Source organism: Dromiciops gliroides, chromosome 2 (assembly GCF_019393635.1).
Source record: "Dromiciops gliroides isolate mDroGli1 chromosome 2, mDroGli1.pri, whole genome shotgun sequence".
In the NCBI taxonomy this organism is placed as follows: Eukaryota; Metazoa; Chordata; class Mammalia; order Microbiotheria; family Microbiotheriidae; genus Dromiciops; species Dromiciops gliroides.
The window spans coordinates 78,342,924-78,355,815 of record NC_057862.1 but is presented as its reverse complement, the minus strand read 5'-3'; the positions used below and the strand labels follow the sequence as shown (position 1 = coordinate 78,355,815).

At 39.5% G+C, this 12,892-nt stretch overlaps 1 protein-coding gene across 1 annotated transcript in view; it reads left to right on the top strand.

Annotated features, from left to right (window-relative positions):
- Nucleotides 1-11,866, top strand: part of ENTPD1 (ectonucleoside triphosphate diphosphohydrolase 1) — a 108,436-nt gene extending 96,570 nt beyond the window's left edge. Inside the window, exons 8-10 of the mRNA XM_043989759.1 lie at nucleotides 2,872-2,979; nucleotides 4,960-5,097; nucleotides 8,297-11,866. Of these exons, the coding sequence (XP_043845694.1) occupies nucleotides 2,872-2,979; nucleotides 4,960-5,097; nucleotides 8,297-8,503 (453 nt within the window). The 3' untranslated portion in view covers nucleotides 8,504-11,866. The remainder of the gene's footprint in view (nucleotides 1-2,871; nucleotides 2,980-4,959; nucleotides 5,098-8,296) is intronic.
- The last annotated feature ends 1,026 nt before the right edge of the window (nucleotides 11,867-12,892 follow it).

Sequence of the window (12,892 nt, the reverse complement as noted above, 5' to 3'; positions counted from 1 at the left end):
GACCAACAGCCTCCCTCAAAACAGAGCAGGATTTATTTAACAAGAATGAACTTAAAAAAACACAAACAGGATCAGTGGGATTAAGGCAAAGGAAATAAAATGGGGAAAGGGAAATTATACAACCTGAACACCACCACCGCCCAGGAATCAGCTGAGAACACACAGCAGTGTCACCTTCCAGCTTCAAGCTAGAATGGTGAAAAACCTCTTTTCTTCCTAGCAGACCCCAGGCTGACCACAAACAGCTCCCAGCTAATTGGCTGGCCACTCTGACAGTCACATGACTGCCCTCACTGGGCTTCCAATCATTATAATTTTGCCAGGCCCATGTAGGTGTCAGCGAGTGGTGATGATGTGAGGTGCCAGCACCATGGGGACGGTTACAACTAGTGGGTGGAGCACCATGTGGTTTGTGGAGCCCTAGACCAGTGCATACTGAGGTTGTTTTTTTTTTTTTTAATTCTGACTCCTACCTGGCTCGTCAAAACTGTAGGGACCAATTTTTAATTGGGGAGTGTTAGCTAGGTGGCTTGCCGCAATATTGGGACAAGGAAGGAGACCAACAGCCTCCCTCAAAACAGAGAAGGATTTATTTAACAAGAATGAACTTTAAAAAACACAAACAGGATCAGTAGGATTAAGGGAAAGGAAATAAAATGGGGAAAGGGAAATTATACAACTTGAACTCTCTCACTCTCTCTCTCTCTCTTTGCTCTAGACTCCATGAAGACCCACAGTCTTCTGTTTGTTCTTCATTCCAACATATTTTCACAGTAGTATACAACTTCCAAGTTTGCAATTAATGATTTTTTAAAAAAAATTTTTTTGGTGAGGCAATTGGGGTTAAGTGACTTGCCCAGGGTCACGCAGCTAGTAAGTGTTAAGTGTCTGAGGCCGGATTTGAACTCAGGTCCTCCTGACTCCAGGGCCAGTGTTCTATCCACTGCGCCACCTAGCTGCTCCTTGCAATTAACGATTAAGAATCATATTGCGATTATGGATGCCTTTTGGGGCGTCTTCATTTACGTCTAGAACACTGTTTCCTAAGTTGTACTTTGAGCAATTTCAATAGGGGTTTGATGAAAATTTTGGCCCTAGTATTTATTTCTCCTCTGAAATATTAAATGGAATTATGTACGTATCAAAAGCATCTCTTTGTAATCTTTCAATAGGAACATTGGTTTAATTATTTCTGTTTTGTTCTGAAATTTCCCCAAGTCTCTTTTATCTCAGGGGAATTCCATACCCCGGAGCTCCCAGACTTGCCTGTATAGCTTCTGTCAAAACATTTCACATTTTCCAGTGTTCAGTGGTCCATCTGGAAAGACCTTAATTCATAGTTTTCAATCAAAGAAGGCAAATCTTTCCTCAACTGGGTGTCATTCTTTTTCTTACCATGTGTAAAGAAACTACTAATAGCAATAACTAGCATTTATATAGTGCTTTAATGCTTATAAATCACTTTACAAATATCTCATTTTAACCTTACAACAGCCAATGGAGGAAGGTGCTACTATTATTTCCCTTTTACAGATGAGGGAATTGAGAGAGAAAAAGTTAAGCAACTTGCCTAGGATCGCCCCGCTAGTAAGTATCTGAGGATGGATTCAAACTCAGGTCTTCCAGACTCCAGGTTCAGCTTTCTATCTATTCAGTGCACCTCCGCTATGGGCAGGAAATCACTTGTAGCTATACTTAAGACCCAGTCCTACCTTTGAAGTTTTTTTTTACTCAACATCTACTAGGATGGGACCAAACAGCTATTAGGGGAGCTGCCCCTTTTGGGTCTCTACCTGGACCTCCCTGCCTGAGCCTCTCCCTCCATTTTACTTCATTTTCCATTTCAGAGTTGGCATCCCTTCTACCAGCTTTGGGGTCATGACATCATTAGTCCTCTAGCAAGTATGGTCCATATTGACACCAGCTATGTCCAATTAAACATTATACACATGTCCCAACCCCTCTTGCTAGCTCCACATACTTCTATTCCTGGACACAAAGTACCTTCCTAGCTTATTTTGCTATAAGCAAAGACATTCTCTTAGCTAAACTTCATACCTGTGACCCAGGGCCTCACGTAGAGCCCTGCACACAGTAAACACCACTGGTTTCCTTCAAAGTAGAGTTCAAGAACCACCTACTGCAGGAGACTTTTCCTTCTGTTCTGCCCAACCTGGCCCCCCAATTACTTTCACTTTCTCTCTCTTAAAATGACTTTGTATTTACTTGTGTAACATCTTCCAGTCAAATGTAAGCTGTTTAAGAACAGGGGCTCTTTCTTTTCTGGTCTTTACATTCCAAGGTATGAACACAGTGCTTTGCAGATCAATATTTGGTGAACTCAATTGAATAAAATATTCATTCAATGTCCCCCGCACCTCCCGCCCAGTACTGATTGCTGATTCACTCTTTATTCCACTCAAGGCCCCTGATAATTGAAAATTGCCAAGTGTACATCATACTCATGATAATTACCACATATAACTTACGAAGAAACAGTCGCTTCATCATACTTTGCCTCTTAGATTTGCCGGGGGGACGGGGGTCTGTATCACTTTGGAGGGCCTGCAGTTTTCTGTTCATTAAATAAAGTCCTTGGCATTTCTTGCCAATAGGAGGTTTTATAATCCTATTCACTAAGCCTTCATTTTTTTGCCTTAGGGGGACACTGCTCTTTTGAGGAAGACAGGAAATATGACTTGATGCCCTATGACCTTCTCCAGTTTTGGATTAGGCATTCATTGTATCCAAGCCTCCTAGGCGTGAGAATTTTCATCTTTGCTGGGCATGTTAGACTATGTTAATCTTCTCTCTCTCTCTCTCTCTCTCTCTCTCTCTCTCTCTCTCTCTCTCTCTCTCTCTCTTTCTCAGGCCTTTTCTGCTTTTTACTTTGTGATGGACTTCCTGAACTTGACAGATTCCTCTCTGGAAAACGTGGTTACTAAATTGCAAACCTTCTGCTCCCAACCATGGGATGAGGTAAGATATTTCTGTAGCATGGTAAGATTTGCAAAGCACTTTACACATATGCCATTTGATCTTCACAACAACCCTATGGGATGTTACATACATCATTATTCTCATTTTACAGATGAGGAAATGGGGGCAAGTTAAGTGATTCGCCCAGGGTCTCACAGCTAGTAATAATGATTTTATAGATGATTTAGATAATTAAATGACTATTTCAAAGTCACAGGATATTTGAGCTAGAAGGGACTTTAGACATCCACTAATCTAGAGGCAAACTCAGCCAAGCAGCTGCCAATTTTGACATTTTTAAATAGGATCAAATTGTATTTTAAAAAGTAAGAAAGTTGGAACTAGAGTCAGCATAACTTCTTCCCCCATTCCCAATATTTCAAGCTGGTTTGGAGACTTGTATTATTCATACTCTAATATAATTCATGTTAAGAACTAGCCCTGATAGATTACAGAAGAGAACCATCTCCAAGGGCCGAAGCAGCTATTGTGAGTATGAAGGGAAAATCTATTGTATACCAAATGTAAACTCTATTTTGGTTGCCCTAAACCTGGTGGGAGCTGGGCATAGGGCTTTTATCATTCCATGGAGGCAAGAGTTTGTGGCTTTCACCTTTTTTATTGAGGATTTCTGGGGAATTTGGACTTACTGCCTCATTCTATAGCAAGCATTCCCAATCCATTTTGGTTCCCATGTCCTTTGGATTTGAGTAAAGATTCCTGTAACCCCTATGCAAAATGAGTAGAAATAAATTCTAGAGTTTACCTTGCATATGCACATAATAAAAAAAATAATTAATTTCAACAGGATACTATATTTACCTTGTACCCACTTAACAAGCTTCTCATACCCCATGAGGCATATGCACAGCTCTAGAGATAACACACTAGATCATCTTGGATAATGGAGAAAAGCATGGATGAATGAAGTCTTGTTGAAAATAAAAACATCTCACTTTTTAACTTTTTCCCCCACTAGATTTTCTGCCAGAGCTGTTGAACTTGAGTTTCCCTTGCTTTGATATCCCATTGAACTGGGTCAGGATTCTCTCATTGCCTTTAGGATCCTCTAGCTCCCTGTCCTTCTAGAGAGGTGATTAGAAATGAGCCCACAAACACTTTATGAAACTAACTCTAAACTATATACATTAATTGTCTGTGCCTTTGGCTTCTCTTACTCCTGATGCCCCCCACCCCTTTTCTTTTGGCCATTTCCATGCTTAATAAATTCCTTCCTTCTTAAAGATAGTAAGTAAAGGAAATCAAAGAGAGTACAAGTTTTATTTTGCTACTTTTTAACCCCTTTGGTTAAAAAGAAATCTGGCAAAGGAAGAAGTTAAAAAGCAAGTTTGCATCTTTAGGTGACTCCATTGATTCATGCTCTCCTTTGTCCCATACGAACTTCATAGGGTAAGGAAATAATTCTAGACTTCACAGAGAGATATCCTTACTAGACAGGGTTCTTGTACCAATGGAAAAAAAAAGTAGTCCCCCACTTCTCACTGAGATAGGACTATAGATTTATAGTTGATAGAGACCTTTAGGCCTAGTTCAGGGGTTCTTAACTTGGGGGCTATAGACCTCAAAGGGTCTATGGTTAGATTTCAGGGTCATTTATGTACTTGGGTGGAAAAAAAATTTATTTCAATATAATTAGTTTCCTTTGTAGTCCTTGTATTTATTTTACACATTTGAAAACATTATTCTGAGGGAAGGAGTCCATGGGTTTCAGCAGACTGTCAAAGAGATCCATGGTACAAAACTAGTTACAAACTCTTGATCTAGTACTAGCCCACCCTCTATAGCTCAGCCTTCTGACTTTCTCAAAGCTAGGCTCAAGGACTTTCACCCAGCTTCATTTAGACACCACAATCCCAATTACCTTACCCTGGATCAGCACTAGAATTGGATACCAGTTCTCTTGACAGGTGTATGTTATAATCAAATAAAGTTTAAAATCTCCTTTTTTTTCTTTCAAAGGTGAAAGCACAATTTCCTAACATCAAAATGAAGTACCTCAGTGAATATTGCTTCTCTGGGACCTATATTCTTGCCCTTCTGCAACTAGGATATGGATTCACTGAGAACAACTGGAAGCATATCCAGTTCATGGGCAAGGTAATCAGTGTGTGGGGAGATAGAGATTTGGGGTAAAATATGTTATAGTCAGGGTCCCTGGGGCATGCAAGTGGATGTCTTTTCTTGGGTATCACACTCGTGATGGTTTGGCTCATTCTATTTAACTACTTTTTATCTATTTGTTGTTTTTTTAATCTAAGCAAAACAAGTATATTCATAACTCCTCTTAGGGTTTCCCTTCAGTGTTGTGGTCTGAACAGAATCAATCCATGAGTGGACATTTATTAATCACTTACTTCATGCTAGGCACTGCACTAAGAATGCTAAGCAATGGGGATAGAAAAAGAGGCAAAAGACAGTGGCAATCCTCAAGGAAGTTGCAATTTAATGAGATAAGGAAAGTAACAAACATTTATTAAGGTCCTATGTACTGTGTGCTAGGTATCCAGAAGTACTTTACAAATACTATTTCATTTGATCCTCACAACAATCCTGGGAGGTAGGTGATCATATTATCTTCATTTTACAATTGAGGAAACTGAAGCAGAGGGAAGTTAAGTGATTTGCCCAGGATCAAACAATAATTTCTAAACCTAGATTTGAACTCAGGTCTTCCCAACTCCAGATCCAGTGCTCTGTGCACTGTGGCACCACCTAACTGCCACTTTCCCTTTGGCAAATGCTTTATGGTTTTGTAAAAGCAGTTTCAGAATTATGATCACATTTGGGGCTTCGAGTAAACCTGTGAAGTAAGTAAGGCACATATGATTATTTTCATTTTACAGATTAGAAGACTGAGACTCAATCATAGCTTGGCAGCATTAGGACTTGAAACTAGGTCTCTTGATTCCCAATTCTTTTAAACGCCTTTCAACAAGAAGCCCAGGATCCTCCTAAATTGCTAGTGCCCTTTTAATCTATACTATTTTTATTTTCCTATGTCCATGTAACCCCCTAATAGAATGTAAGCTCCTTGAGGACAGGATATATTCCACTTTTGTCTTTGTATCTGTAAGTGCTAAAATTAGCCTCGAGTCACCCCTCCCCCTTTGTTTCAGCCACAGGGGCCTCAGAGACAGGGGGCTTTCAGTTAGAAGGAGGGGTAGCTATGGGGAAGGGGGGTTGCTACAGTGAAAGAGGGAAGGTAGTGAAAGATGCCACTGAAGGAGAAAGTGCAAGCGGGGAGATAGAGAGGGAGAGGCCAGCCAGTCCAAGCGAGGCTTGGATGCAGGCTGCAGTGGCCAGCATACCCTCAGGCGAGAGAGACGTGCCAGCAGGAGAGAAAGTTTAAAACGCAGTCAGGGGGCAGCTAGGTGGCACAGTGGATAGAGCACTGGCCCTGGAGTCAGGAGTACCTGAGTTCAAATCTGGCCTCAGACACTTAACACTTACTAGCTGTGTGACCCTGGGCAAGTCACTTAACCCCAATTGCCTCACTAAAAATAAATAAATAAATAAACAAACAAACAAATAAATAAATAGATAGATAGATAGATAAATAGATAAATGAATGAATGAATGAATGAATGAATGAATAAAACACAGTCAGGTCATATTTCTTGCATTATTCTTATTTTTAAGTTTATTCACCTAAATAAATACTGTATTTACTTAATTGAAAGAGGCTTCCTAATCTTTTGCTTATCAATTTGGGAGAAGCAGTTGTGGGAATTTATAAATGGCCCATACTAAATTAAAAAACAGTCAGATAGCCAGACAGGAATTCACAGATTAGGTACCAGTTAAAATAATTTTTACATTTGAATGGTAACTGTGGCAGGACTTATGGGCCAATTATAATTTTCCAGATAGCTATAATTATTTTTCAGATAGCTTACAGTTATAAATTTACAGAGTAGCAGTTATAGTTAATAACATTTTTTACATATCTTTGATCCTACACACTGTAGGAGGAACTCAATTAATATTTTGGTGAATGAATGATGAATAATATCTTTTAGTAGCAATATTGCTTACCAAATTAGCCAGTGCAGTCATTCATGGAAAAGTAAATTTTTTTAAAGGTAAATACAGTATCCAAAATAAAAATTAAAACCAAACAACAAATTCTGGAAAGAAATTCTTTGCTTGGGTCTCTCAGTTGTTGCTTATGATTGGGTTGTTTGTTTTGGTGGGAGGGGAAGGAGAAATAAAAACTCTTTAAATAAATAGTTCCTTTAACTTAAGAGCCAAAGATGAAGTGATACTTCATCACAAGAATATTGAAGGTCTGAAGGCTGACTTGAGGAGGATTTGATAGCTCTGTTACTTCTGGGTACATTGTATGTATCTAAAATCTCCAAACACCTGGGAGAGATATATGTGTGTGTGTGTGTGTGTGTGTGCCTTCATACACCTAACCTTCTTCCCTTGGGCTTCTGGCCTGACTCTAATAATGTTACTATCAGGAACTCTATCCTTAGATACAGTATATCACTCCATCCCCACTCATCTTGCCAACAACCTTAGAATGAGGCTGAGTGTACCTTCTTCAACAGACTATAACCAAGTTGTCCAAGGGATGGAAAATCATGATCTAACCTAGATTAGGCACTGGGTGGTCATAGGTCAATGTCCAGTACTATCAAGGTTCATGAGGGGCCAATTACTCAACAAGCATTTATTAAGCACCCACTAAGTGCCAGGCATTGTGCTAAGTGCTGGAAATACAAACACAAGTAGAAAGAAAGGAAGAAAGGAAGCTGGAAAAGGAGGATTGGAAAGATGGAGGATACAGGGGGCATGGTAGACAAAGTCTATAGTGTTCTTGAAGAGGAACACCAGAGGCCCGGTGCCCCAAACCAAGAATATAAGTTCCAAGGGGCCTGATCTCCATTCTCCTAAGAGAAACTAATGAGAAAGTTGGTATTTTGGATTGCTGCTCAGACTCAAGAGGGTCGATAAACCCTCATCCTAATGTCCAATCCATTGTTACTAATCTACTTGCTTTTAAATAAGTATAAATAGTTCAGGATATAAAATTCATAAAGCTTAGAAAATATTACAGGGTCCGTGTTCCCTCTAAATCATCTCTTCCTCAGGACCCATTGATACATCCAGTAGTTATTTAATGAATGCTTATTGAATGGATGAATGAACAGCCTGTGGCTAAATAAGAATGTGGCTAAGGCTATTGAATGATCCATACAGAAGGTTGGTAGAGTTTTGTTTTTTAAACCAAATCTTGAATAACAAAATTTCCATCCTGACCAACCCCTCCCACCCTTTCTGTCTCCAGATTAGTGGAAGTGATGCCGGATGGACTTTGGGCTACATGCTGAATTTGACCAACATGATCCCAGCAGAGCAGCCTTTGTATCCACCTCTCTCCCATTCGACTTATGTCTTCCTCATGGTCCTCTTCTCACTGATCCTGGCAGGCGTGTTCTTCATTGGCTGTTATGCCTTTCGAAAGCCTTCATGCCTTCAGAAAGTAGCTGTATAGCAAGTCTGGCTGAGATCAACTGGGTAGAGTATGGAAGAAACACTCACAGGGAGGATTTTTCTCCCTCCTGCAATTTCATGCTGCACTCCTTCATGGGAGTTAATCTTTACCAGCACAAAGCTTCCCTTGACTTCTGCTGCATATTTTTTCTCAGGAGGGTATCTTATCATCCATGTCCCATGCTTCGTGGCAGAAATCCAGCATCTCCTTATGATTCTTTCTTTTTCACCTTCTTTCTTCTGTGTTTTTTATGCTTTTGTGGGTCACAAGAATTCTCCAGTTTTTAGAACCTTGCTTTCTTGGATTGAATTCATTTGTAAGAGAAGAGATAATGAAGCTAGAAATCAGCAACAGTTACAGATGAAAGTTAGTGAGATCTGTGGGGAGGTTGAATTGGTTGGATGACACCTCATCCCAGGAATCGTTTGAGTTCCTTAGGATTTTCTTCTATTTTCCTGCCTCCCATTTATGAAGAGCAGATGGTGCCTCTGTATGGAGCAGAGTCAAATGGGCTCCATAGGAAATGTCTTTAGACTAGGCCAACATTGGCTAGGTCCAAAGAGTATCACACGGCTATCCTCTGTGGTAGGACAATGCTTACCTCAGTACCATACTGTGTCATCTCTAGGATGTGAACTTCTGGGGGCAGCCCCATTTCTTTAAGCGCAGAGTTTGTTCTTAGAGCTGCTAAACATATAGACAAACCAGTCATAGGGCACATATCAAGGTGGGTGGGTATATGTCAAGATTTAAGATATTGTTTCAACTCAGGGTTGGGAGTTGCGCATTTTACTGCTGTATCAAGCCTTAGTACGGGGACAGTCTTACTAGTTTTGGATGGAAGTGGAAAAATCTATCATTTATAGAGCAGAGATTCTTAGACTTTTTCATCTCAGGCCCCCTTTATACTCTTAAAAATTATTGAGAACCATGCCCCACCCTCAAAGACTTTTTGTTTGTATGGGTTAAATCTGCTGATGTTTACTGAATTAGAAATTTAAATGTCAGTATTATCATAAATGTCATTTTGACTTCATAGACTCCCAGACTTCTAGGGCCCCCCAGACTACACTTTGAGAACTGCTGCTATGGAGTAATAGGTCATTAGGTTGTCATGACAATCTATAGTAAGGTTAAGTAACATGCTTCAAAAAACAGTGATACAGACCTTGTCTTGGGACTAATTTTCTTGTGTGGGAGATGGATGTGTGTTGTTAATTCTGGGTGGGGTGGGGAAAAGGAGAAGGATGAAGAATCCCTGTGCCACCTACCTCCATGAACTGTTATAAGCATTGCTCCATAGCCAAGAGTAATGGTGCATGATTTTGACCTTGTTCCAAGATCTTTGACCTCTCCTTCAGCGGGCTCATCATTGAGTGGATGGGGGAATGAAACAATTTCACTCAAAATAAAAGTTACATGTCCTTTTCCACAAGAACAACAGTCTGCTTTTCACCATGTCCAAAGGGTAGAAGCTCATGAGGAGGGAACCACCTTCTCTTCTATAGTTATCCCCAGCTGAACCTCCTTGACCTCGAGCTGGAGTCAGATGCCAGATCTGGACATTTAAATCTGCTCTTAGAAGAAAAACATCAGATCAATGCTCCTTCAGGATCACTGAATTTGAGGATGAAAAACATACAAACATTCACCCCAAGACAGTGAGATGTAATTTAAACCTTTGTCAGCTCCTTTTTTGTCCTTTGCATAGAAATATATGATGTTAATGCTTTCTTACTACAACCCTAGGAGTAGCTCTTTAATAATAATAACAACAAGCATTCCTTATATTTATATCATGCTTTGTCATCATAAAGTACTCCATTATCTTATTTGAGCTGCATAACAGTTTTGTGCAGGTATTTTTGCCCCCATTTTACAGATGAGAAAACTAAAGCTCAGAGAGTGAGGTCACAAAGCTAGCCTGTGGCAAAATTGGGATTTAAAACCAGGTTTTCTGACTCCAGCTCTAGTGCTCTTCTGCTCTGTCCCACTCATTTTTTTTTCAGGGAAATACCCTGTGTCTGCCACCTCTAAAGAGCCTTTGATAATGATGGTGAGAAAAAAAAATTGAGAGGCTAAACAAACACTTCTTTGCATCTCACTCTAAGTCCCTTGCCCAACTCACTGCATTCCAAAGTCAATTTCTTACAACAGTGAGCTTCATCACACGGCTTGGTCACTAAGAATTTCAGGGGACAAACTAGCAGTCTCCAGACAAATCTCAGAAAAAAAATAATGGTTGGAAATAGGCCAAGGCTCTTTTCAGTCCAAGGGCCCACCCAGAATCTGGTTAACATACAGAGGTAAGTGAGGGCAGACAAATCTTTTGATATCATTGTTGCTTACAGCTAGCTGCAATTATTTCTAGAGTCTGAGGTCAAGGGAATGCTCTGTGATCTGGCAATACCATTCCTTAAGACAGGGTAGAGAGTGAGGATAGGAGGGGGAGTGGGATGTATGTGTGAGTGACTTTTTCCCCATTATGGACCACAAAAGAAAAACAGTGATCTAAATACCACCATAAAACCAGATAATTAGTGTAGGGGTTTGGGTTTGGGTTTTTAGAGAAATAGAAAATAATTCAACTGATATGCCCTTAATATTAAGAACAGAATAAAAGAAATAATTTTTAAAAGTATCATTTCTATATCATGGTTTATGAGAAAGCTAGGTCTAGGGCAAGGAATGGCAAAAAGGGTTAAGGGACATTCAGGGCAAGGAAAAAAAACCTATCTTTTCCCCCACTTCCCCAAGTGGTGGGAGATATTTAAAGCCATGTTTTATTTTTGCAACCACAAGTATTGTGATATAGTTTTCTTTGGCCATTTATTGCATTTGAGGTTTTGAAGTAATTTTTAAATAGAATTTTGACATTGCAGCTAAGAGTTTTTGTTCAGTCTTGAGGTTTTGCTGATGTTTAAGTGAGGACAGGTATCAGTTACTTGGTATCAATACTTGAACAGTCTGGCAACCTCAAGAATACACATACACACACACACAGGCACGTGCACATGTGCACAGACATGTACACACACACACACACACAGAGAAAATGACCTTAATTTGAAGATAAGACAAAGACTATGGGTGTTAGTTTTTTGATAATCAAAACAATTCCTTAAAGTATAAATAAAACCAAAATTAAACAGATTAACAATTATTCAATTCAGTAGCCATATATTAAGCACCTGCTATGTTCAAAGCATAGTGCTAGGCACTGGGAAGAAGGGAGAGGGCAAAGACAACAAAATGAAAAACAGTGCACAACCTCAAAGAATTTATATTCTACTAGACTAGGAGAGACAGGCAAAGGAAAATGTACTGTCTTCTTAGAACTAAATACACAAACAAACAAACAAACAAAAAGAACTAAATACATAAAATGAATGAGATTGTAGTCTATTAAATGTCATTCTCAGATAAATTAAAGACACAGTTGTTTGCTATATCTAATGAGTTCCAAAAAAATGCTGTGTTAGAAATCAGCCTAGTCAGCCTTTGAACCTCAACTGTCATTCTCATTGAAATATGACAGTAACTCAGGGTTAGCTGTGAAATTGTTAATGCCAGTTAATGTCCTATTTAATAGACCTAATTTAGAAGTAAATCCTTTCTCATTAAATATTACCTCTCTTGCTTGGGGCTGTTTTCTCCCTTGAAGAGTCTCTTCATAGACTTAATCAGGGGACCCCCTTCAGCTCATGTGGCCTCATATTTTAAACTGACAAAATTCCTTAAAGACTCCTGTACCCCTTTTTTTTCTCACTTCTGCATGAAGTACTCTGTGTAATCCAAAAAACCAAATTTTCAGTTTAACAAAAATACAATAAAATTGAACAAAGCTGCTTTTGTCATAAGCATGAGTATTTTTAAACAGTGGGAGAAATGTTGGTTGAAAGACATTTCATTTTTGCACATTTGTGACAGGCTGGGGGACTACAGGTCCACACCTTTCCTTGTAAAATCAACATGAACTTCCAAATCATGTGACATCTGTGACTTGACCTCATAGATTTTCTCTGAAACAATGATGAAATGGGGCTAATTCACATTAGACTCCCCCAAGTGGTGTTGGACCTCCAGTCAACATGTGATTTACAGAAGTGCTGGTGAAGGGGTAGCATATTTAGAAGTTCTTTTATTAAATGAACCTGATGGTAGCTAGACTGTATGTGAACACTGGTGTAGGCTTTCAGACTGTGTGTGTGTGTGTGTGTGTGTGTGTGTGTGTGTGTGTGTGTGTGTGCAGACATGAATGCTGATCTGGTAGTACTTAATTCGACAATAATCACTGATGGAAGGAAACAAGTTGACTCCATGTTCTTGAATTGTAAAGAGATACCCTGCAAAAAAGCGTCATCTGAAAAGTGCTTGACAGCTCCTCTT